Source organism: Aethalodelphis obliquidens, unplaced genomic scaffold (genome assembly GCF_003676395.1).
Source record: "Aethalodelphis obliquidens isolate GAN/ISIS:26980383/991018 unplaced genomic scaffold, ASM367639v1 scaffold1, whole genome shotgun sequence".
NCBI classification, from domain to species: Eukaryota; Metazoa; Chordata; class Mammalia; order Artiodactyla; family Delphinidae; genus Aethalodelphis; species Aethalodelphis obliquidens.
This window is the reverse complement of record NW_020837945.1, coordinates 97,180,222-97,207,838: the sequence shown is the minus strand read 5'-3', so window position 1 is coordinate 97,207,838 and position 27,617 is coordinate 97,180,222. Positions and strand designations below refer to the sequence as shown.

Genomic DNA, 27,617 nt, shown 5'->3' with positions numbered 1-27,617 from the left:
TCCTCCCGGACCGGGGCACGAACCCGCGTCCCCTGTATCGGCAGGCGGACTCCCAACCACTGCGCCACCAGGGAAGCCCAACAGTAGCTTTTTAATATTCAAGTTGCTCCTAATAGAAAGAAAAAGCTTTCAAAAATTGATAATAGAAAGATTTAGCATATTCCTTTTGAGCTGACATTTTGATAATGTATGATTTAAGTTGGAAAGATGTGCATTAAATTTCTGTGAAAATATTCATGAGAATATTAGACATACATTGTGATGTAAGAATATTTAAAAGTAATCTAAACTATTTTTCTGGGCTCAAAATGTGTTTCTGAATAATTAAATTTGTCAAGCCCTGTTATTAGATTTTTAATAAGGGAAAGAAAATGGCACCAAATATTAAAATTTACTTTCATATAATATATTTAAAATAAATCTTTAATATTCTAACTATATAATTTTTGTACTTGTACCAAATGTTATTACTTTTATTTTAAGAATTTTTTGAGAGAACCTTGAATGTATTGTGTTCAGAGTTGATTACAATTATAGTTCAACTTTTATAATTGGAGATTTACATAGTAAGTCAAAATACTGTAACGGCAATTCCAATAAGGAAAAAATTATAGTCCTTTTCTCCTAAGAACATAAATTAATAATTAGAAATTGAGAAAACGTATCTTTCCCTTATATGGCTTTCCAATCAGTTTAAACAATTACATCTTTAGTTAAAAGTGCATTCACAGCTCATAATTTTTTTGGATTTCCTCTTCAAGAAAAGCCTTCTCTTAGGGAAGTTTTGACAACTTACACTTTAAGTTTCTTGATGTTGAGGGCTGAGTATTAATATTTTGTGTCTTCCACATAACCTCACACAGTGTGATTACTAGTAATTATCTCTTTCTTGATTCATTTAACCAGAAATTTATCTGCCATTATTATTTCCAAAAATGAATTTTAAAATAAAGTCTACAGTTTGGAATGTTTCTTAACTATGTCTATTAAAAATAATTTTTTCTAGGTGTTGTTTTATGTATCTCTTGGTTAAGAATTTGTCCCTCTTTTGCTGTGCTTTATTTTCTTCCGTTATAACACCTATGGTTATCTAGGTTTCTAAATGCAGGCTTCCACCACTGATGACCTCGGCACTTACTTTCAAGTATCAGTAATTTTACTTACGTTTAATAGTGATAAACATCCAGTCCTTATTACACTTTTATCTCTCTTTATTATAAACATACTTTGCTTTCACCTCATGACAGCAAATTCAGCAAATTCAATAATTTCCCCCCAAAGATTCCTTCTCAAAAATTAATAATAAAATGTCGTTTCACAGAAATATGTTACAAGTTCAGACATATGTTAAATATTCACAAAAATATGAAGATAAAAATTATTTCCAACATTCACATTTCACCACATTTTTGAAATGTTTTCTCTGGTGAATTACTTTGTTTCCAATTTGATTTCTTGCCTGATTTTTAAGTAAACTGTCACAAGGTAGGTTCCCAGGAATCAGACTCTGAGATGGAGATTAACGTGCGTGAATCTTATTAGAAGGTACCCTAAGGATCAAAAAGTGTGGAAAGCAAGGAAGGGAAACAGGATTTGGCAGAAAGAAGAAAGTGGTGTGTGATGCAGTCACACAAAATATTCAGCGGAACTCATGGGAAGTCCTGAAACTAGGATGGCCCTTCAGAATTGTGCTGACTGGGGGCCAAGGCCTGGGTTGTATACTCTGCAAATTCAATAATTTCCCCAGTCTTTGGATTTGGGCTGCCCCCAAAAGGGGACATATCCTTGGATAAAGAGGCTGTCTTCAGCAGAGGTAGTTCCTGAAGAGGGATGGCAGCTGAAGGCTGTGTTCTGGTGGCCCTCCTGGCACCTAGTGTGTAAATCCTTCATTCCTAAAGGGGGCTCTGGGTGGCATATCGTAGCATCCAATACAGTAGTCTACCACGAGCAGAGCTGGACATGTTCACTGCATCTACATCAAGCTGTTTTGAGCTGAGCCGCTCTCACAGCCCTGGCACACGAAATCATTGAGCAGATGCTGCTTTCTTTTCCTATCTCTTCACTTCCCTGACATTTTACCTTTCTTTGCATATTTAGAAGACCAGCTAGTGATGTGCTTTGTTTTCTCAGCTTTTGTGTATTAAAAATCAACACGAAGACTGCAGATAGATTTAACTGACAAGGAGTCTGTTATTTTGTTCTCTATGTGTAGTTCTTCTAAAAGTGTTCAGTAGATCTTAATATAGTGTCTCTTTTGACCTTGTTTAATTTGAATGGACACTTTTAATTAGAGCCTGCAAAATTTCTAAATGTGCCATATGGTTTGCATGAAAGATTAAGAATAGAAAGAAGGGTAATTATTGTCTGTGGAATAGCTAAAAGAATATTCAACTAGCCAACTAGCCAATGTGATTCAGATGTAAAAGAAACTGAAGGAACAGTGATCGGTTTTGAACTACATATGATAATTCTTTTCTGGCCTTTATATTTTCTATGGAATTTGTGGGTAAGACCTTAATACAAGTAGTGAATAGACATCCCCTAAAAACTTATATGTTTTATAATGATCAGATGTAACTTCTATCATGCGTTTGTAGCAGTTACTTACGAACATTAAACCTTGAAAGGAGCATTTGCTCTCAGATTATATCAAAATTCTGAAAAATGTTAAATGTGGATTAAATATTGATGTTCTTTCTTTAAGTTCAGATTTTGAAATATGGGAAATAGGCTTTGCCTGTGAACCATCTTAAGTTACTGAGGAAGTTTAAAGAAACCCTAGACAAGGCTTAGTTATAGCTATGATATTAGATATAGAATATGTAATATATTCACTTTCTGATAAATAGAAATTGGCAGCCAGGTGCCACTGGTGATTTCAGTTACCAGTTTTGGAGACATAATGCATGTAATTTTTAAAATATAGAAGTGATTCATTCTGATTATAATATGTATAAATAGAAAAGAGAAAGTGCAATTCTCTCTTTCGTAACCCTTTCTACCCTTTGTGCTTTCCCTTCTCTTTAGGTAGAATTAATCCCTGGTATCAGTTCTGTGTGCATCCTTAGTGGTCTTCTTCTAAGCATTATATGGCTCTGCATGAATATATCTGTGTATATATTCATAAATCCTAAATATTTGCATAAATGCATATGCATATATATATATACATGTACACACATATATGTATACATTCATATAATGCCATATACATTGTTCAGGAACTTTCTCTCTCTCCCACTCCTCTCTCTTATTTAGCATTATGACATCGACGTATTTTCACGCCAGCCCATTTAAATAGAACTTTTTATTTTAAAGTTGTTGCATAGTATTCTATAGGGTTGATTTACCAGTTTTACTTAACCAGTTTAAAGCATGTAGATAAGTGTTCTTTGAAGCTATCTTTATTTGATTTATTACAGCTAATTTATTTTATTAAATAGATGGATAATTTTTCTTTCCTTCTAAGATCAAAGTAATATATTTTTCTCCATTTTTGATGCTTAAATTTTTCAAAACGTAAAATATTACATTGTTATTTATATATTTCTTAAGACTAGGATATTCATTATAAAATAAACTTACTACGTTTTAAAAAATACTTTTAAATCCTTCTTTTTCATATGTTTTGTTTCTCTGAAGCAGCCTCTTCTGTGCTTTTCCTTTTTTCTGAGAGTGCAGTAAGTTCCTCTATGACATTGTGTAATATGTAATAACAAATGCCAGGTTCTTCAAAACTAGGCACAATCCTATAAATTAAAGTCTACCTCCAAATAAAGTTTGTATTTGGGGTTACACTTCCCATTTTTGAGACATGCATTATAAAAACCTGACCTACTGGAGCCCATTCTTCCAATTCCTAATCAATGTCCATTCAACCAGAGCAATAACTGCTTCATAAGCTAAATTAGAGTGCCTTCTTACAGCTGATAATTCTTGGTACAGCCTCTTGAGCATCAAGTGCGAATTTCAAGGGAATCTGTCCCTAGACAAATTCAGCCTTATCAGCCTGAATCCAGACAGCTTTTGCTTCCCTTTGAATGCAACTCGCCTGTACTTTTCCATCTCTTTCATTTGTGCTGCCTTTGTGAATCCACAAAATCATGTTCAGAACACTAGTGGAAGAAAGAGCATAGGGGCCAGGACACATGCTTTCTTTACTAAAGCACTTCAGCCCCAACATGTTTGTCTTCCTTGTTCAATTCTCAGTGAGAACCTCATCTATGTCCTGTTTGCCTGCAGTCAGAAACTCTTAAATGATAAACCTGGAAATGTATTTTCCTTACACTGTCACGTCAGGTGCTAATAGAGTTCTCCCTTTTAAAATCATATCCACTCTCTAAAATGAATGACTTAAATCTAAGTCCATACTGTGACATTTGTTGGAATATTTCTAACATTGTCAACTGTATCCTTGGCATCTGTGACTCTTTTGGATTGAAGATATGTTGCATGATAAATAAGTTGTCCTATTAGATCTCTTTTATGTTAAGCAAGGTATCTTTTTTCAGTATGAGTACTTTTGTTTATATTCATGTATAGTATCATTAATTTATTAATAAATCTCTCTTAGGCTATCTACTACACCCAAGATACTACACTAAGTACTAGGGGTCATTTATTTATTTATTTATTTGCGGTACGCGGGCTTCTCACTGTTGTGGCCTCGCCCGTTACGGAGCACAGGCTCCGGACGTGCAGGCTCAGCGGCCATAGCTCACGGGCCCAGCCGCTCTGCGACATGTGGGATCTTCCCGGACCGGGGCACGAACCCGTGTCCCCTGCATCGGCAGGCAGACTCTCAACCACTGTGCCACAAGGGAAGCCCTAGGGGTCATTTATTTTAGACCATATAAAAATAGTTATAGGCAGCATGGTATGAAGGAGAAAGAGCACTGGATGCAGCATCAGAGACTATGGGTTTGCATCCTCACTTTGACATTTAAATGCTGTCAGATTTGGGCCAAAGTACTTAACCTGTAATTTTTGGATGTGATAGCAGAAGTACAGTTCTGCCAATGCATCTAATTTACATGACTAAACTGAACATTTCACGTCTCAGTCAAAAGTATCTGCATTTGAATTACCTCATTGATTTTGAGATTCCTGAAGGACTTCTTAAGTAAAAGAAGACAGGCACTGAAGAAATCTCTTGTAGGATTGGGTTGTTTGTTTTTTTGTTATTAAGCTGCATAAGCTGCTTATAAATTTTGGAGATCAATCCTTTGTCAGTTGCTTCATTTGCAAATATTTTCTCCCATTCTGAGGGTTGTCTTTTGGTCTTCTTTATGGTTTCCTTTGCTGCGCAAAAGCTTTTAAGTTTCATTAGGTCCCATTTGTTTACTCTTGTTTTTATTTCCATTACTCTAGGAGGTGGGTCAGAAAGAATCTTGCTGTGATTTATGTCATAGAGTGTTCTGCCTATGTTTTCCTCTAAGAGTTTGATAGTTTCTGGCCTTACATTTAGGTCTTTAATCCATTTTGAGCTTATTTTTGTGTATGGTGTTAGGGAGTGATCTAACTTCATACTTTTACATGTAGCTGTCCAGTTTTCCCAGCACCACTTATTGAATAGGCTGTCCTTTCTCCACGGTACATTTCTGCCTCCTTTGTCAAAGATAAGGTGACCATATGTGCGTGGGTTTATCTCTGGGCTTTCTATCCTGTTCCATTGATCTATCTTTCTGTTTTTGTGCCAGTACCATACCGTTTTGATAACTGTAGCTTTGTAGTATAGTCTGAAGTCTGGGAGCCTGATTCCTCCAGTTCCTTCTTTCGTTCTCAAGATTGCTTTGGCTATTCGGGGTCTTTTGTGTTTCCATACAAATTGCAAAATTTTTTGTTCTAGTTCTGTGAAAAATGCCAGTGGTAGTTTGATAGGGATTGCATTGAATCTATAGATTGCTTTCGGTAGTAGAGTCATTTTCACAATGTTGATTCTTCCAATCCAAGAACATGGTATATCTCTCCATCTATTTGTATCATCTTTAATTTCTTTCATCAGTGTCTTATAATTTTCTGCATACAGATCTTTTGTCTCCTTAGGTAGGTTTATTCCTAGATATTTTATTCTTTTTGTTGCAATGGTAAATGGGCAGAAGACCTAAATAGACATTTCTCCAAAGAAGATATACAGAGTGCCAACAAACACATGAGAGAATGCTCAACATCACTAATCATGAGAGAAATGCAAATCAAAACTACAATGAGATATCATCTCACACCAGTCAGAATGGCTATCATCAAAAAATCTAGAAACAATAAATGCTGGAGAGGGTGTGGAGAAAAGGGAACCCTCTTACACTGTTGGTGGGAATGTAAATTGATACAGCCACTGTGGAGAACAGTATGGAGGTTCCTTAAAAAGCTACAAATAGAACTACCATATGACCCAGCAATCCCACTACTGGGCATATACCCTGAGAAAACCATAATTCAAAAAGAGTCATGTACCAAAATGTTCATTGCAGCTCTATTTACAATAGCCCAGAGATGGAAACAACCTAAGTGTCCATCATCGGATGAATGGATAAAGAAGATGTGGCACATATATACAATGGAATATTACTCAGCCATAAAAAGAGACGAAATTGAGCTATTTGTAATGAGGTGGATAGACCTAGAGTCTGTCATACAGAGTGAAGTAAGTCAGAAAGAGAGAGACAAATACCGTATGCTAACACATATATATGGAATTTAAAAAAAAAATGTCATGAAAAACCTAGGGGTGAAACAGGAATAAAGACACAGACTTACTAGAGAATGGACTTGAGGCTATGGGGAGGGGGAAGTGTAAACGGTGACAAAACGATGAAGAGGCATGGACATATATACACTACCAAACGTAAGGTAGATAGCTAGTGGGAAGCAGCCGCATAGCACAGGGAGATCAGCTCGGTGCTTTGTGACCGCCTGGAGGGGTGGGATAGGGAGGGTGGGAGGGAGGGAGACGCAAGCGGGAAGAGATATGGGAATATATGTATATATATAACTGATTCATTTTGTTGTGAAGCTGAAACTAACATACCATTGTAAAGCAATTATACTCCAATAAAGATGTTAAAAAAAAAAAAAAATCTCTTGTAGGAAAAAGACAACATTAATCCCAATGGAGAATTCCAGTCTCTACTCTGAAAAACATGCATTACTTGTAGGCCCAGAAAATGAAATATTCCAACTTCTGGTATGTTCAGATCTTTACTGGGCATTCTGTTAAACTTCCGTTTGGTGAGTGATAGGATGGAGAGGAAAAAATATCCAGGACTGGGAAGAAGTAGTCAAGAAAGGGAGAGAGAATCACTGAAGTGCCAGGACAGCAAATCTAAGGTAGGAGAGAGAACCGAGCAGGGAGCTGGTCAGTGCTATCCACATCTACAGAAAGGTCCAAAGTACTAGGTCCACGACTACTAGGCAATCTCAGGTAACCTTTGATCAGGCGGTTTTAGCAGTATGATGAGTGAGATGGCCTAACTGCCACAGGAGGTCAACGAAGCAGGGACAGTAACAGTTGGGCCGCTGGCTTTTGGAGTTGGAGGAGTAGCCAAATGGTAAAGACAGGGGTTGGAAAATGGAAGACACAGGGAAAAATAACCGATGACGAGGGAGAGAGGAAGAGTTAAGCTCAAGGCTATAACTGATGTTATGAAGCCTGAAGGATGGCAATGGAATCAGATTGAGGGCATCATGTAGAAAAACTGACTTTAGAACCCGTAAACAGAAGAGGAAGAGAAGTGGAAATAGGAGGCATTTTGTCATAGAAAGAGGGAAGTCAAAGGGGTTCTCATCAACTAGCTCAGGGTTCACAATAAGATCAAAGGGGAGCAGCTCTTGGAAGCTGAGCAATGTGTGCAGGAGCAAAAATGAAACTGTGTAGTTATTGTTCAAAAAGTAAGGAAAAAGTGTTATTGTAGGTACTAAAATATAAGGCTTTTCTTTTTTTAAATAATCTCTCATCCTATCAGGGTGTTTATTGCTACCATGCTCCTCGGCATGGGGATACTTGGTGAAGTGCAGATACTCACACAGGCCCCATTGTCCTGCCTTGCAACTAAGCATGTGTGTGCCTGAGAACCCACACAGTGCCCTGGTTGGGGGCCAGAAAGCCAATCTCTCCTGCCTACCTGCTTACAACCTTACCCAATGTGGATGGGCAAAGCCCAAGGGTTCTCTGTGCTTGGACATGCTCAGTACTGGATCAGGGCTGAGTGGGAGACTCAACCCTGCAGAGTCATCCTCCAGGTGTGCTCTGTGGCTGCCAGCCTGGAGTGTGGCCAGCTGCTGCTAAATCTTGCCAAGATGTCATGGAGGATGTTCACCAAACCCTAACCCTCTCCCAACCCATGGTCAGGCCCTCACTGAGGGGTGTGGGCAACAGAGCGTAGCAATGGTCACTGGGTACAGGTGGGGAAGGGCAGCCTGGAGGAACCATTCCAGAGAGAAGGGGAGTTGGTAGGAGATGAAAAGATGTGTGAGTTGAGGTTCCAAGTCCTTGGATCATGCCCTATTGTCCCACCCAACTTCACCTACAAAACACAAAGCCCAAGTTAAAGTATTAGATATTTCAAAATGGTGGACGTAGAACGTTAAACTCTAAACACTGGGCCCTTCTGAGCCCAATGCCCTTTGCCACTGTAAGTGTCACACGCCCTTGAAGCTGCCTCTGAGTATGTGTGTGTGCATGGGTGTGTGTGTGTGTGTCATATAAAAAGCTTAGAATATCCACTGTAGAATTCAATAGGGCATCAGCATGAGCAGAATTGTTTGTGAGAGTTCCTCAGTAATGCTAACTTTGGTTGCTGTCTTTGGTGGAAAAGTAGAGTAAGTAGATGGTAGAGCCATGTTAGGATTTTCATGGACCCCAAGGCATTTTTGCCTTCATGGGTGCTTTCAGTCACACAAAAAATTTTAATGTATACTTTATGATTGCAATGATATAAAAATTCTATCTTAAAATATTTTCTTCAACCTAAAAGGTTATAGTATTAAAACATTTATGTGGGCCTCTAAAAGTATTATGGGTCCCAGGCACTGTGCCTAACAGATAAGTTGACCCCTGGTGGATGGTGATTGTCATTCAGAACTGGCACACGCATATGGGATGGGATCAGGCAAAGGATTCCGGAGAGCCAGTGAGGACAGCCTGAGATCCTGGCTGGGTGGAGAGACGTACAAGAAGTCCCTAGGGAATGAGGAATTTTTAGATGAGGGGTTGGAGCCACAGCAAAAGGAGAGGGAAGTAGCCAAGAGGAATGGATTAATAAACAAATGAAAGTCTGGAGTCAGAGTGGGAAATAGTCTAGGTTCTATGGTGTTGAAACTTTCAAAACATGAAAAGGTTCAGAGCTTTGGTCTAGATAAAGGCCAGTCATGGGCCACGTAAGTGTTCATTTTTATGTTTAATTTTACTCCTTGTATACACACAAAATGAGTTTTCTCAGGGGAAGAAAGCTTTGTAGATGACTCTTCAATTTTAAAAAGGAATATACCTGAATTTTATTCTCCCGGTTCCAGTTTATTTGGCTGTGATTAAAGTCAGAAATGAGAAAAGGCAATATTGTTTTGTTCCAGTTGGGGCTTTTGAATATAATCAGTGCACCAGTTATCGTGAACAGGAACTTCAGGGTTTAAATTCAGCACATTTCTACTTAATTTACAAGTGCTAATGTTTCTGAGATAATTTTAAGAAATATAATATCAGATTAGAGATGAGCTATTTTATAATAATGGAAGTCTCATTTAACTACAGGTTAAGTGACTACATTAAAAGGGAATACAATTATTTTAATGGATTTCTAATTAAATGCTTAAATCCTGGATTAACTAGAGGTGCCCTTTAATTTAAATTGATCTTTCTTGGAAATTTGGTTGAAAGCTGTTGGCAAAGAGAAAAAAAACCAAAAATAAAAAAAGATTTCATCTTTAGTGTGTAATACTTTATGATAAATTGTACATGTTTTGGTAAACACCAGACAAGGAAAGCTACAAAGAAAGTACAGGAGAATGTAACTTAATAATGGGTGAAAAACATAAACATATTTTTCCAAAAAGGAAGTATAACTTATAAACAAACGTAAGATGTTTATTCTCAAGAGCAAATTAAAGAAAGGTACCAATGTTACTAAATAAGTAAAGTAGCAAAATGTTGCATTGTTTTATTTGTACGATTGTGTTTATAATATTTTTTAATGTTTTAAAATAACTTTCTGTGATGGAAAAAATACATAATTCATTTTTTTTCTTCCAAATGTTTTGTATGTGGTAATGTTACATAAATACAAAAGGACAAGGGGGAGGAGAAGAAATAGGAGGAGAAAGAAGTCATAAAAAAGATAAAACAGTGAGCTCTCTGCAGATGTACAATCAGAGTATGAATAGCCATTTGTTAAAAATGTTGAAGGGACTCCTACCGTGTGTAGGAGTTGGGAATAGTTTATCTTTTAAAGCCCTTTCGAATCCTACAATTGGATAAATAAGTTATTCCTAACATTTTAATTAAAAAGTTTACTAGAAAAGAAATAAAGGTGACCCTAGAAGTGGCACACACAGCTTAACTACCTGCACAAAAGTATAAAGCAAACTCAAGCTTTTGTAATGTAAAGAGCAGCTCAAGCGTCATATAGAAAAAGCAGTGCTTCTTTCCTAATATGAACAAAAGTTCATGGTGAGATTCTGTTTCGTCTGGATCACATGCCCTTCCTTGATCTAACCATGTGGTTAGGGAGACGGAATTCTCAGGGTGTCCCAGCTGGGGTCCTGGGCCCACCCTATAGTTTGATAGTGGTCATGGGACAGACAGGTGCCAACAGCCCTCACTCTGCCCCAGCCCCCAAGAAAGGAGCTCTGTAATCACGGAAAAGAGAAGAGAAAAAAGTTTTGTTCAGACAAAATCCTTACTAGAACCCCCCAAAGTCATAATGTCAGTTTGCCACATACATTTTTTATCAGACTCCCATTCATGGTATGACTTGTGAGGTTTCTGGATGTATAAAATGGCCAGTTCCCTTTAGCTAGTTTGATAGTTGAGGCTGAGGTGTAGAGAGGAAGTCAACTAAAAGGGGTAGGGTTAATCAGAGGTAATAGAAAAGAGAGAGGCCAGTCTCTGAGCTCTGTTTCTGAGTCTTAATTCCTAGCTTCTGAATCCTCTTCTCACTCCATCAGCTGTCCCATGACCTAGAGCTGTCCAAGGCCCCGAAGCAGCCACTCTCCTAGTTTCTCTGCTGGCTGTCCCAGCTTGTGTGTCTCTCCTTCTCACTACCATTAAGGGATATTACTCTTTCCTTGAATCTCATATGTGGGGACAAAGCTAATCAAAATCCACCCTGAGAGGAGAATGCCACCCTCATATTCACTTTCCCAAGAAAGTTTTCCCATTCACTCGTCCAATCACTGGGCAAGAAAAGGCTCCCCATCTATCATCTATCTATCATCTATCTATCTATCTATCTATCTATCTATCTATCTATCTATCTACCTACCTATCTATCTACCTATCTATCTATCTACCTATCATCTATCAACAGGACCCCAGTGTGTATTCTGTCCTGTGTCCCAACACCTGGGAAAACATGCACCTTTCAAGCAGTGACCTCTACAGTATCCAGAGCTCCAGGTGCCCCTCCCCACTATTCAAGACCCTTAGAGTTAGGTATTCAAAGGTCTTTGAATAATTTCTAGATCAACCCAGTTATCTCAATCAAGCAGGCAGTCAGCTAACCATTATTCATTACCTGCCTCTGATTTCCAAGCCCTGCTTTTGTCCTCCCCTTTCCCATGGCCCCTCTTCTCCCTCTCTAGATGTGTCTCCCCTCACCATTCATTTAGGAAACACTTACTAAGCACCATCTAAATGCTAGCATTATGTTAGACCCCAAGGAAAAGAGGAGAAGCAGAACCAGTCACTGTCCAAAAGATGAAAATCTCTCAGAGGATCATACCTTTCATTCTCCTAGGGGGTGAACCTTGAGTTTGGCTAAACGTTTCTTTTTCTCTAACCGAATGCCTAGGGTGAATGCCTTATCCATTCCTGGAAATAATATCCTTAGCTCTCAGCTTACAGAGAGTTTGGCTCTTTCTTGAAAACTGGAAGAGAATGAATGTATTTGGACTGTGAGTTGAACTGGATGTAGAGAAAAGTAGCTAAGCAAAATAAACTAGATGAATTTTAGTTCAGCTCAGTTTTACTGGCTTACTCACCTTCCTTTGCCATTTGTGTGTGATATGATGAAGTACAAAGATGATGTTGCATATCATTAAGTGTATGTCAAGTTGATGTTTGCAGTAGGCTCTGTGTACAAGCTTTGTTTTCATTGCTTGCAGCTCCCTCACATTAAGAGACTGTGATGACAATATTGTATCACAATATACCAGAGCCTCATCACAGTGTGATCCTCAGGGATGATATTGGGTCATGTTATAGATAAGCAGCAATATAATAGATCCAAGAAGGCATGACCTTGGAAGCTCTGTTTTCAATAAGAAGAAAGAATAGGTTATTCTGGGCTTGGAAAAAATTTTAAAAATAGTCATCCCCAAAGGCTAACTTGCCTTCCACATTCTGCACTGTAGCAGAAAGACTTTATAATTTCCAAATAGACCAGATTGTTTTTAGTCCTCATTTTTTTTGATTTTCAACAGAATTGATTTTGTTGTTCATTCCCTTTTAAAAAGTCTCTCCTCCTTGGGTACAAGGATTCCACACTGTCTGCTTCTTTCCACCTTCTCCCACTCCTCTTTCTCAGTCTTTTTTTACTGAGCCTTCTTCCTCTAAATTAATCTATCCATTACTCATCTATTCATTTTTTTCACTTTTTTTTGGTCACGCCAGGTGACATGTGGGAATCTTAGTTCCCTGACCAGGGATCAAACCTGCGCCCACCACAGTGGAAGCATGGAGTCTTAACCACCGGACCTCCAGGGAAGTTCCTTTTATTTTTCACTTTTTCAATAAATATTTGTTGTGCATACTATGGGCCAGGCACTGACTTAAGTACTGGAAATACAGTGATAAGCAAAATACACACCATCTCTGCCCTCAAGGAGCTAACATATAGTAAAATTGTTGGTTCCCTGGATTGGGTATTTTCGATGCTTTTTAAAATCTCATTGCAGGCACAGAAGTATGACATCTTTTCCTTCCTCCTTCCTGAGCTAACACAAAGGATCACCTTGTCAAATCAGGCCCAGGAAGATAAGAGATCTATCCAGTATTATGCTTTGCTAATAATTTCAAGGCTACAAGCAATCAACAGGCATAAGTGGAACAAGGAGAAAATAGGAACATCTTTGCGGCTGCTCGGGTCTTTCCACTCTGCAATGGACATGATTCTCTAACCCAGAGTAACAGATGCTCGTGTGTGTGATTTCTCTTCTGTATATAACAAGGACTGTGCAGGGTCTCAGATTCTACCCTACTTGTACATTAACCAGTTAGCCTGTAACTGTTTCATAGATGCTGACAGAAGACGTGAGACTCCTGGGTTAGAAACAAAGGACTTTATTACTCCTGGCAAAAGTAGTAGCCAGAGCTTCATTTGTTTGTGTCAATTCCCCATGTCCCCCCCAAATCCCATAGCAGTGACACAGTGGGCTCATTATAGATGCCTACACATCAATTGGTTGCATTAAAAAAGGGGACCACTGAGCTTGGGGAATCCACCACCTTTAGTTAGCGGAAACAAGCCTGTTTGTTTTCTCAGTGGAGATGTTAGCTCATCTCTCTGTGCAAACCCAGTCCTGAAAAATGACTTGGGTAAAGAGTGATCAGACATAAAATATGTAAGGATGCTCAGGGTCCAGTGTGGATTGCTACTCCCAGCATATACTTTCTCTTGGAATGCACTAATATGGTTTGAGACTCTCAATAATTTGAGAATTCCCTCTCTTATGTCTTTAAGTCAACCTTCTCTGTTGGTCCCTTCCCATCAATATTTAAACTAATGCAAATCTGGTCCACCTTAAAAACTCTCTCCCTCTACCACACTCTCCTGTCCAATTACAACCTCCTTTTCTTAATAGTCAAACTTATTACAATATGTGTCCTAACTTTCTGTCTCCCTTTCTTTGTCTCCAGCTTCTTCTTCAACCCCCCACACTGCATCTGGGATCAATTTGCTACTCTACTGAAACAGTCTTCTAAGTCTCAGCTTCCTCCTCTGTAGGCAGAAGTAATAGAAATATTCACTAAATAGGTCTGTTTTGAGTATGAAATGTGTTAATAAATGTGACGAGTTGAGAGCAGTGACTGGCACATTGTTCGTGCTCAGCAACTGTTAGGTAGATTGTTGTTATTAGCAACCTTTTATTTTTTTTTTTTTGCGGCACGCAGGCCTCTCACTGTTGTCGCCTCTCCCGTTGCGGAGCACAGGCTCCGGACGCGCAGGCTCAGCGGCCATGGCTCACGGGCCCAGCCGCTCCGTGGCATGTGGGATCTTCCCGGACCGGGGCACGAACCCGCGTCCCCTGCATCGGCAGGCGGACTCTCAACCACTGCGCCACAGGGAAGCCCCAGTGGGCACTCTTTAGTTCCTATTTGACATCCCTGTGTTGACTGCTTTTTCCTTCTTGAAACTCCCCCTCCTTCAGCTTCCATGATGCCAGACTCTCTTAATTTTCCTCTTACTTCTCTGGACAGCCTTCTTGGTCGGATTTGTGTGTTCTGTCTCAGGCTGTCTTAAATGGTGATATCCCTCAGAGTCCTCTGTTAATCTCCTTTCTCTTTTTTATCTACATGCTTTCACTTAATGATATTATCCACTCCTGTGCCTGAATTACTTTCTATATGGAGATGCCAACACGCTGTACCTTTTCATTTACTTTTTTAACAGATATTTTTAGGACATCTTCTATGTGCCAAACACTGGGATAGCTATTGTGAGTAAAACCGACAGGATTCCTGCTCTCATGCGACTTAGTCTTTAATAGGGAAAGCAGATATAAAACAAATAATCACACATACGATTCTACACCTATAGATGAGTTAATGGCTCCAAAGTAAAGGAAGACAGTCCTAAGAAAGTATAATACATCAATCTGACCTAGGGTAAAGGAGAAATGCAGGGCTCCTTAAGGCACTGGTGCTTGGGTAGACATCAACAGGATGCAAATGTACTCACTAGGTAAAGGAGGAGAGGAGGAAATAAAAGAGAGTACAAAGTATTCAAAGAACTTCAAGAAGATCAGTTTTGCTAAAACATCATAAGGGGAAAGGAAGAGCAAGATAGAATTAGACTCTCGCGCTATGACGGCCAGTGCAGAGCCGCAGGGGCAGCACCCAGGAGTCAGGGTAGGAGTCGTGGTGACCAGCTGCAGGCATCCTCCTGGGGAGGAAGACAGAAAGGGTCATTTGGAGCCGGCAATCTCCAACTTCCCAGGGGCCAACTGGAGTTCGGTGAAAGCTGGAAAGAATGTGCTCAAAGGGAAACCTGGGAAGAAGCAGCTCTTCACCTGAAAAATGTTCGCTTGGCCTCGGTTGTGAATTCTTTCGTTGAGGAAGAGAATCACCATTATGTCACTATTTTAATGAAAGGAGAGGTGGATGTGACTCATGGTTCAGAACCAAAGAATGTAGAGCCTGAGAAAAATGAAAGTTGGGAGTGGATTCCTTGGGAAGAATTTCCTCCCCTGGACCAGCTTTTCTGGGCACTACGTTGTTTAAAGGAACAAGGCTATGATCCATTTAAAGAAGATTTGGATCATCTGGTAGGATATAAAGGAAATCACCTACAGGTGAACAAGGAGACACCATAATTTGTTTTTTTTTAATGGGTTAGCCATAAAGTTCATTCGGTTTTCCTGTGAGATGGCTCTAGTAGCGCTCAGTTGTCTTTAACTTCATTCGAAGCAATTTTGTTAGATTGTATTGTGACAGCTGTCATATCAGTGTGCATTTAAAGAAACACTTATCAAAATTGGTGAATTTTTGTGTAGCCATTTTAATATTGAAGATAGAAGAAAAAAGCAACATTTTTGGCATATTATGCTTATTTCAAGCAAGGTAAAAATGCAACTGAAACGCAAAAAAAGATTTGTGCAGTGCATGGAGAAGGTGCCGTGACTGAGCAAATGTGTCAAAAGTGGTTTGCGAAGTTTCGTGCTGGAGATTTCTCGCTGGATGACGCTCCACGGTCAGGTAGACCAGTTGAAGTTGATAGCGATCAAATCGAGACACTGATTGAGAGCAATGGACATTATACCACTCGGGAGATAGCCAACATACTCAAAATATCCAAATCAACTGTTGAAAAGCATTTGCACCAGCTTGGTTATATGAATCGCTTTGATGTTTGGGTTCCACATAAGTGCAAAAAACCTTCTTGACCGTATTTCTGCATGCGATTCTCTACTGAAACATAATGAAAACGTCCCGTTTTTAAAACAAATTGTGAAGGGCAATGAAAAGTGGATAGTGTACAATAATGTGGAATGGAAGAGATCGCGGGGCAAGCGAAATGAGCCACCACCGAGCACACCAAAGGCCGGTCTTCATCCAAAGAAGGTGATGCTGTGTGTATGGTGGGATTGGAAGGGAGTCCTCTAAGTATACCCAACACGCCTTCAGCCAGTACTTGTGAAAAATTTTCAGGGATTGTGTTATGAATTGTATTTCAGACTCAGAAAATGTGATAAATGGTGATGTTGTGGTAACTCTGCTTTCCCTGTTTCTCTGTGGTATTGACTGTGCTGTTCGTCATTACCAGTGTGCATGGAGGAGAGTGCAGAATTTGTCTTAGTGTTTCAGTTCTAATAGAGAACCTAATTCAGGGGCGGGACATTCTGCAACAGTATTCCCATTGCACAATTTAACACATTTGATTTTCCTCTTTTATTTAAATCAAAAAAAATTTTGGTAATATATTGGGACAGTCCCTGCAACTAGAGCAAACAAGACAGGTCTTTAGGGTGTATTTCCCAGGTTTCCAGTTGAGAACCTAAAGCACGGGAAGTGAGACAAACCATCCAGGGAAGTGAGACAAACCCATCATTAACAGGCCCTGTCATTTTGGATCTCTCAGTTGATCTGAGATTCAGCTTCCTTATGTGTAAAATGCTATTAGACTAGGGCAGTGGATCTCAAAGTGTGACTCAGGGAAGTCCTCAAGACCCTTTCAAGGATCCTCAGGGTTAAAGCTGTTTTTGTCATATGAAGAGTTCATTTGCTTTGTTCATTCTCATTCTTTCCTGAGTGTACAGAGGAGTTTGCATGTTGTCTGATACTGTAGCAGACTGAACGCAAAGCAGATATGAGAGTCTAGCTCTCTTCTATTAAGCTAGACGTGAAATAAATTGACAAAAATGTAAAACAATGCCACTCTTTTCACTGGTTCTTTTGTTTTTTCTTTAAAGAAAAATACCTATATTTTTTATAAAAATTATGTTAACATATAACGGTTTTTGTTATTTGTAAATAAATTAATAAAAGAATTCTTTAAAAAAGAGAGAGAGAGAGAGAGAATTAGAGAAGGAAGCAGAGACCAGACCACACAAGGGCCTCCAGACCACGTTGGTGTTCAGTTTAATCCTAAGAGCAATGGGAAGGAATTGAAGGGTATAAAACGGAGACAGGAGTGAGGGAACGGGTGACATGATCAAATTTTTGTTTTTGAAACACCACTGTGGTGCAGCAGATATTAGAGGACCCAATGGTGGATGGCGGGGGGGGAGGGGGGGCTTTAGTTTCATTTGAGTGGTGTCAGTGGACATGAGAAATGGACAGATTTGAGATGTTTTAGGAGATAATTTTGATATAGTAAAATTTGGTATTAGATCAAATGTGGGTGAAGGAAGGGAAAATATCAAGGATGACTCCTAAGTTTAGACTTGTGCAGGGAGATAGATGGTAGCTGAAAACTCCCCCCATATTTTTCTCCTGATTTTAGTCCACACACTCAGTTGCCTACTGTATATATCCCTAACTTCCAATATCACTTGCCCATCAAATCATGATGTCCAAGACTGAACTATTCTTCTAGTATCAAATGTTCCTCCTTCTGTGCTGTTGCAGTGAATGAGGTGAATGCCACAGCCAGCCAGCCAATCGTTCAAGTCAGTTGACCTTGACTCTTTCTTCTCCATCACATCCAGCTAATAACCAAATCATTTTGATTTTCTCTTCCTAAGCTCTTTTATATCTGCCCACATTTCTCTATTTCCACTGCTACTAGCTTAGGTCAAGTCCTCAACATCTTTTATCTGGATTTTGGCTGTAACTTGGCTTCCCTGCCTTCAGTCTCCCACTTCTCTAATCTCTCCTCTGCCCTGCTGGTACCCATGGTCTGTAAAGTAAAGCCATGTCTCCTTAGTATGGCAGAAAAGACTCCATAATCAGGCCCTAGCCACATCTTTAGCATAATAATCTTTTGCTTTAATCCTTACTCTACACAGACCAAATAAAGGAACCCTCACAGAGCAATTGTGAGGAAACCATTCAAGAAGGCATCTTCAACCCCTCTAGCACTGTCAGATATGCTACAACTTAGCACAGGCAGTTTGATAAACCCATATATTTGTCATAAAAATGAACCAAAATTGTGACAAATCCTCAAATTCATTAGACTCTTGACAGAATATAATTGCTCCAATAATGTTACAAGCCTTGGTGAATATAGATTAAAACATTTTACTGATTGGAAGACAATAAATCTTTTTGGAAAGTGTGTACTGAGTTTGAGCTGCACTGGGTAACTTCCTCCTGCACACCCACTTTACAGTATTCATGCCTCAGTTACGATGATTTCTTTTACAGTCAATAGAATCACATAAAATGCTTAAACCACAAAAGGGAGGGTACTGAATCACTTAACTGAGGAGGTCAGAGGTAGGAGGGCTTCAGGCATAGTCCATTCAGGGCTCCAATTCCTGTTTTCTGTTAGTCCTTCGGCTCTGTCCTCTTTGTTGGCTTTATCTTTAGTGCAGCTTCATTCATGGGAACAAAACGGCTACTGCATGATGGCTCACACACACATTACAATTTCCAGAGCAACAGGGCCTCTATGTCCCAGGGTTCCCAACCTATATGTTGAGCTTCCTGCTGATTGGATCCCATCTGAACTAATTCATTCATTCCTGAGATGGTCATATGCTAATAAAGACATTACCTGGTCCAGTCACTGTGGCAGATGGAGGTAGGTTTATGCCAAGAAAAGTCCACCTCAGATTTGAGAGAGGAGTGGTGTTCGTCAGTCCCATATAATCCACATGGTTTCTCTAAAATGACAGGGATAAAATTCCCCAAAGGAAAACCTGATAGTTCTTGAGTATTAGTGAACAAGAAAAATGGCCAACCTGTGAATATTCACTATAGACACAATTTAAATTTGTTCATGAGCAAACAAAAATTACTCTGTGCCCTGGAGTTTTTAAAGCAACTTGTGAAGGGTCAAAAACAAATATCCATAGTCTATTGCAAGGGTGAAGAGAGGGCAAGTGGAACAGAGCCCATTTCTAAGAAATCCCATTGATGAATATGGGTGGATAGAAGACTGAATTATGTGGATGGCTCTCAAACCACACATTCATTCATTCATTCACAGAACATTTATGGAGTATCAACTCTATTCCAGAAAATGCTTGATATAACAGGATCCTTGACCTTAAGGAGTTCATCCGATCAGGAACTACAGAATTAAGATACAAGGGAAAAGTCAGCAGTATTGCATATCAGAGTGAAAGTATAATAGAACAGAGTGAAAGTAAAGCCACGTCTAGAAAATCTAGTGGAGTCTTCAACACACCCTCTAATATTTCCTTCAAATCTAACACTTCTGTATTGCGGTCTTTAACATAAAGCAATGCTTATTTCCAATCAACAGGTTTCCGAGAACAGAAACCTATATCGCCTATATGAAAAGGCAAATGGAAGAATAATTTATCTTACCCTGGCTGCACACTCTAAAAAAATAATATAAAGCAACCTTGATTGTTTGGAAACAAAAGTGGATCTTTGTTGTCTCAGGGAGCTTTTATGTGCAAAATACACTTGATAATAGTGTGAATTCTTTTAAGCTATTATATTCTGTGATCATCTGGGGAAATAGTTTGGGGGATAAATACAGCAGAAATATTTAGAGAAAGGACATTAAAAAGGAAGAATAGCAGACATAGTTGATTCTTTTTTGACATTCTTGTACAGTATAAAAATCATCAAATCCTTGGTCCATATCACAGGGATAATGCTGAAAAAATTCTAATCACTTTATCATTATTCCCAGCAGTGTCCTGGAGCTCCAATTCTGAGGGCAGGGCTTTCTGTAAGCATCTAACATTAAGATATAACTGAGAGAAAAATTGGAGAAATGGTTTCTCCACATGAAGTATACTTCATAATAACATTTTAATGTAATATTGACATTTCTGGTTTTTAACTCTGTTGGGCAGAATCTTGATGGAAAAGAAAATCACTTGTGACGGCTTCAGCATGAGTGTCTAATATCATGGCAATTTAACCCGGTTTTATCCTATATCAGAGGTATTTCATCAGAAAAGAACTAAAATGTCCTTCACGTTTTACAGAAGAAAGTCATTTCTCATAACAGATAATGCTAACATTGTCTTAAAAATATTAACTATTGTTGAGTGAATAGTGTGGGAAATATGGGTGGTTTCTTTTCAGAGGTTTTGGTAAATAATTTAATGTATGTATATATGTATGTATGTATGTATGTATATACACACACTATTTTGGTCAGAGTATTGATTTATCTATTTGAACTGAATTGGTCTGCTTTGGTCAAACAGCTGAGAAGTTGAGCCAGATCATGACATTTGTGATCCGTGTGACATTTGCAGTTGAACAGAGGACTCAGGCTCACTACTCAGAGTATGGTCCACAGACCACAGCTTCAGAATTGCCTTGGATCTATTAGAAATGCAAAATCCAGCCCCTCAGCCCCAGATCTACTGAATCAGCATCTGCGTTATAACAAGATCTCTAGGAGATTAAAACACTAACTACATAAGGGGATCTCAACTCTGGCTCCCCATTAGAATCACTAAAGGTGATTTTCAAATATTTGATTACCAAGTCTTACCCCAGACCAATTAAATCAGACGTTTTTAAGGACAGGACCAAGGCTTGGGTATTTCTAAATGCCCACCAGGTGATTCTAACGCACTGCCGGATTTGAGAATGGTAGGTTACACAATGCCCAAACAATCAGCAAATCCAGTGTATTCTGAAAGGACAAAAAAGAAGAAGAAAGTCAAACCAATTACTTTTCATTTGGTACCACTCTATAAATGATTGATTTTTTTAACTGTTAGTAAGTTTGCTTAACTACTGTGAACACAGCCTGTTATGTCTCAACCTGCCCAGAAGTGTATGGTATTGTAAATGAAGAAGAGGAAGACTTTGCTATCTAAATTAATTAAAAGAAGATTTTAGGTTTGTTTTTCAACTTTCCTTTCTTTTGTCAACCTTATTCACCAACCTGACAGGTCTAAATACTGAATCTCAGACACTGCACGTTTAAACCTCTGCACCTTTGGATTACCCATCCTTTTCTCCATGCACTCAATTCTCAGTTTTTACCTCAAACATTCCTTTATCACTGTAGCCCAAATGCATTTCCCCTTCCCTGAATTCCCACATTTCTCAGTATTTCTATCGTTGCTTGTTTGATTTCTACATATAATCTCAAGCATTAGCAGTCTATTCCAATCTCTTATACATGAATAGGAAAGGAAAACATAAATCAGAGCGTAGTACATGTGGCAGTCATTATTATCCCATCTTACAGATGAGGAAACTGAGTCTCAGAGAGGCAAAGTGACAGGTTAATAAGTTTCAACACTAAGATATTTTTCCCAAGACTGTCTGACTCAGAGTACAGAGGAAGTTTGGTTTGCTTTTGTTTGTTAGTGTGTATGTGTTTTTAATAGATTATAGTACGTTAATTATAGTTCTGGAGAAGATTAAGAATATGAACACACTAAAACATACTGAAAGAATACTCATCCTTAAAATCAATGTCCACTCTAATCTTTGGAATGAACCCAATGATTTTTCTCTTTTACACTAACTTGGTTTCTTTTGCCAGAAAATTATTGGAGCTTGAAGGGGAAGGGGAGGTGTTCTTATTATACTTCTTTTTCAAAATTACTTTTTAATACTCAAGTAGTAACTGAATAACTTTCTTGTGAAAAATTAGAACATTATAGATGTGGATAACATTCCTTGTCCAACACACACATCCTGCACTCTACTCAGTCAGATACCTTCCTTCCCTCCTCAGAAGTAATCATTTTATCTGTGCACACTCTTTAAGACATTTTTAATGTATTTAAATACATATATATGGTATATTATAAAAAATTTTGACATGGCAAATGCTGATATATTGATTGTTTTGTTGATAAAAACATATAACTCTTGGGAATTAAGAGTTTTATTTGTATGTCTAAAGTAAAAGACCTGGGAAGGATATATAATTCAGGGGTTGACAGAATTAAGATTCAAAATTATATCTCAACCCTGTGAATAATACCCTAAAGCTAGAAAGATAAAAATTTAGGTAGCATAACTATTAAAGCCTTGCACAAAGTATAAGTTACAAATGGAGAATTCTGATTTGATATTAGTTTATATGGAAAAAATTAGTGGTTTGTTTATCACAGACTCAAAATTTAATAAAAATTCTAACACTTTGAAAAGTCAGTAGTTCTTATCTCTAAAATAAGATTCCTTTTAAAATATCAGAATTACTCCAGAATATCTAATTTTAGAAGGAAAATTCTAGACTGTGTAAAATGTGTTTAATATGGTAAACTAGTAATTTTAAAATGTGGGACTTATTTTGTGATTTATATTCTTCATATTTTTTCTTCTTCATAAAAAAAAAAAAAAAAAAGCCAAGTAAAAGAAAACTCTTGTGCTTCTCTCAGGTCACATGCCCTAATGTTACCTACAGTACAAAACATTCATTAGGATTTCAGTGTGAAAAGGGCCTATGATGAAACATTGCAATAGTATTCCTTCCCAATGTTGATGTCTTCTCGAGTAAGGATCTTGCCCTGTGGAATTAAATCTCACTCAATGTAAAGCTAATTATCTATTATGATAACATATTTTAGTGAAGAATATTCATACTCAACAGTCTTTGCCAGAATGTCTGGAACTGGGGACAGGGGAGTCAGGGACATTCTCTGCATGAGACACGTGCAGACTAAATCTTGACCTTTCTGTCTGATTTTTACTTTGGAACATGTCACAAAACAGATTCTCTGAACAGGAAAATTTAGAAGCTCTGATTATCTGAAAAATCACTGATTATCTGAAAAGCTTTCCCTGTGTTTGTGGATATCTTCTTGTTGTGATTTTAGATATATCAGAACTGATTGTATAGGGTACAAGGAAGTATAGGTTCTAAGAGATAAATTCGTTTTCCTTTCCAAAGGAAGACAAATATTATTCATTTATCATAAACTTGACTGATCGTAAGACATAGGTGACCATGAGTCTTGACCTCTTTTCATTTAGTCTAAATTAATGTAACTTCAAACATAAACATGCTAAGTATTTCAGAAAGTGGAGCCCTGAAAGATAAGGAAGAATCTGAGTTAACGGAGCAAATGTATCCATGTGTTTTTAAGAACTCCAAACCATGGCTTTATTTGAATTGATCTGTCTCTGCCCTAATGTCCACTATATCCCATGAGAAGGAGAGTCAAGGTATTAACTCTATTACTGACCTTATTCAGCAGCGTCAGACCAGTAAAGGTGTTTATCTACTCGTGTGTGCTGCTCCAGATAGGGTAGCTCATTGTAATTCTCCCCTCCAGGTTCCCTTCCCTAAGGAAATATCTATATCTCAGATCTGTCTAATTAATCAGGATGTGAAGAATAGAAAATTGTGAGACAATCACTATGCTCATCGTTGCTGGGCTTTCAAAAGCTCAATAAAGTTTCTATCTACATTTTTTTATTTATACTGTAGAGTAAAATGGATCAAACAGGCAAAGAACTGTGGCAACAGAGATGGTGCCTTTGTGCAATAAAACATATACTGTGTATCAAAGAAATATTGTGCCACTTCTCTGAAGCTGACATTGGAATGACATTGTAATCCTGACCATCTGTCTTCCTCCTCTAGATGTTGATGAATGTACGGTAGTGAGTGGAGGCTGCCAACAGCGCTGTATTAACACCCTGGGCACCTTCCATTGTGCATGTGATACGGGGTACAGTCTCCATGCTGATGAACGCACCTGCATAAGTGAGTAAACATTAGAACCAGCTTGAAGTTGTTTTCAGTGAAAATCGACCTGCCCACGTAGGGGCAGGAAGAAAACGTTTTTCTATTGTAAAAACATCTATAGAAGCTGACAATTTTCAAGTACAATTCTATCTCTTAGAATTTAAAAAAAGATATTTTGCTATTAAAAGACTGAAAGACAAAAAAGATGGGGAAGTAAATATAGAAATTAACATTCACAAGCAAAACTTGGATCCCCCCAAATGTGTGACTGTTCCTTAGGTATCATTTCTGCCACACGCAGTAAAGTATAAATTTGTTAATTACTGCTTATATACAACAAGTTCAGCACAGACTCACAATAAAGAGAGGAGGCTGGGCTGTTACAATCACTAGCTACAATGTTCACTCATTTCAAACCAGACTCAGAAGTGGACTCGTGATTATAACAGCAAAAATTATGACAGATTATATAATGAGTTTAGGGTTTCTCAAGAATAGTTAAAACTACACACATTAAATCTGAGGTTCCTATACACTTATTGTGTATCAAAATGTTCTTAGATATCAGTTTTGGGTGGTAAGATTATTATTGTTGTCTTTGTATGTTTCTGAATTTTATGAATTTCCTAAAATGAGTATGTACGCAGGAAAAAAACAGAAAAACTTTAAAAATACTGTGTTTCCTGTATGATTTATTAATGTTCTTTTTTTTAATTTATTTTTTTAACATCTTTATTGGAGTATAATTGCTTTACAGTGTTGTGTTAGTTTCTGCTGTATAACAAAGTGAATCAGCTATATGCATACGTATATCCCCATATCCCCTCCCTCTTGCGTCTCCCTCCCACCCTCCTTATCCCACCCCTCTAGGTGGTCGCAAAGCACTGAGCTGATCTCCCTGAAATGTTCTTTTTTAACTGAAGTAATTTACATAAAATTTTTTTTTTTATTGAATGATGCTCCTCAGATGGCATCCAGCACATTCTGATTTCACCTCCAGGTCCCTTTGAAAAATATCTTATACTGAAAGAATAGCACCTTATACAACACAATTTAATTGCTGGTTTAATTTATACAGGGTTTGTTAACTGGTCCATCTACTCAAAATTATTAGCATTTTATGAGTATTCTATAATTATGAAATTTGGGATAGAAATCAGCCAGTTTTGCTTAACTTCATAACATATACTGTCTCTTTTTCCTAACATAGGAAATGAGAGAAAGCCAGGTGAAACAGGTAAAGATGTCCTAGTCATAGATCTGATTTTTTTTTTTTTTTTTTTTTTTTTTTTTGCGGTACGCGGGCCTCTCACTGTTGTGGCCTCTCCCGTCGTGGAGCACAGGCTCCGGACGCGCAGGCTCAGCGGCCATGGCTCACGGGCCCAGCCGCTCCGCGGCATGTGGGATCTTCCTGGACCGGGGCACGAACCCGTGTCCCCTGCATCGGCAGGCGGACTCTCAACCACTGCGCCACCAGGGAAGCCCATAGATCTGATTTTGATAGAAGAAAATGGAGGTTTTGAGAGCAAAGAAAGGACTTTTCCAAAGTTGAGTGAAGATGCAGATAGAAGCCATATCGTAGTATCAGGGAACTCAGTATCTACAGCAGGCACCAGTGGTGGGACAGCAGCACATGCATATTTTTGTAATCTCCCAAATATCCCCTTCTTTTTGCAAAATTACTGCTTGTTGCGACAGGAATCCCTTTCCCATCCTCATCTCCATCCCCAACCTGTAAAGACTTCAGCTGGTAATATCCTTAAACTACCACTCTAACTTCTCTCAGTCACAAAATATTTAGGGGCAGCATTACCTATACATGCAGATATGGTATTTAGTGGTAAAGATTGAGCTGGTGAATTTTTGTGTCTGATATAAAAATATTTTGCAAAGTAATGAATTTTATATATCTATGGTATCTGGTCTTTGCGATGAGGCAAAATAAACACTCTAGTGATCAACTAAAATTATATCTTCAGGTGTAATTAATTTTCTAAACTCTGGAAGTTATTAACTATTTCTTAGTAAAATCATTAAGCTCTTTCCTTGTTCCTCACCACCATTGCTCTGGAATTTTCCAACTTTTGTTTCAATGACCTCAGGTCAAAGGTGGACTTGGATAAGAATATTATGGTTTATCATTTCTATTTCCATTCCTTAAAATCCATCCTGTACAGACACATGGACACTATGGCAATAGCATATTTGCAGCTGCGTAGGCTGATCCTCTCCTCGTACAGAATTTCAACATAGTGTACAAATTAAAAATTAAGCTAAAGAGAAATATGGATTTCATGATTGCAGTCATTTTAAAGCCTTTAACCCCTTGGATGTCATTCCACAGAAATACTGGACTCAAGAGTCCAGCAATTGACCTTTGTGGAAATGTTCATGCCTCTCTCACATGAATCTACTGGTTCTGGTTTCAAAGAATGGTCCTAAGAACCTCAGTTGACACAATTACAGCAGTCTTGTTAAAATGAACTCAAGAAGAATATAAGTATTTTGTATTTAAATACTAATAATGACGTGAGCTTGAGGATAAGAACTGTTTGTTTGCTTTGAAAGAAAGGGTGTACCGTAGAGAACTGAGTCTCACATTGGTTTGTATTTTGAGTAATATTGTAGCAAGGGTCAGATATTTTTAAAAGCAGGACAATTCAATTAGTCCACTTTCCCTTTGGTGTTTGTTACCTGGCAGGAAACTGAGAATGGTGGTTGATCTTACCAGGAAACTGTAGTAGACAGAAATTCTTCATGACCAGTCACAGAAGAGAAGATGGAGTTATGGAATTTTATGATTCTGCTACTTTAGAGTCCTTGAAATTAACTGCCTCCATTTCTTCCTTCCTCTCGACCTTCTTTCCCTTCCTTTGCCCCATTCTGCCCATCAGTCATAGTCCTAAGCTAGTGTGACTTTTTGAGTTAGAGCCACTGGTACTTTTTGCACTTTCTCTTAATCACAGCAGCAGTAAACTTCTTGTACCCCAAATCCTTACAGAGTTTAAGATGACTTCATTTCAAGAAAGGATCTCCTCTCTAAGAGCTGTGCACTTGTGGGGACATATGGCCAACAGTTACTAGTCAGCCTCCACCTGAATGATAAAGTTACACAAAGTGGTGTTAAGAGAGGGGGTTCATAATATCCAGCTATAGTGTGCAGGCCACTTGGTTCCCCATAAAGTACTGCCTGGACTGCTGATAAAATGTGATCCCTGGGGATCTTGCCCTCAGTGACCCTCAGTTTGAGCCCCTGAATTTGTCTGCAAATTTTTGGAATGCATGTCACTTTACTGGTGGCAAGGGCCTATTACTTTCTTGAGATTTTTAAAGGTATCTATGACACTTCAAAATATCCCCCATATAATTTTGTCCTTATGATGGTGCTTCTTTAAAAGGTGTATATGTGGGAGGATTTCATGATACTGT

At 38.4% G+C, this 27,617-nt stretch overlaps 1 protein-coding gene and 1 pseudogene across 1 annotated transcript in view; both read left to right on the top strand.

The window, feature by feature from the left end:
* The window catches only part of LOC113629270 (EGF-like and EMI domain-containing protein 1), a 460,637-nt gene that overhangs the window by 363,956 nt on the left and 69,064 nt on the right, over positions 1-27,617 (top strand). The window contains 1 exon segment of the mRNA XM_027123709.1: positions 24,084-24,206. Coding sequence (XP_026979510.1) covers positions 24,084-24,206 — 123 coding nt within the window.
* Positions 15,236-15,897, top strand: LOC113623297 (nucleotide triphosphate diphosphatase NUDT15 pseudogene; annotated as a pseudogene).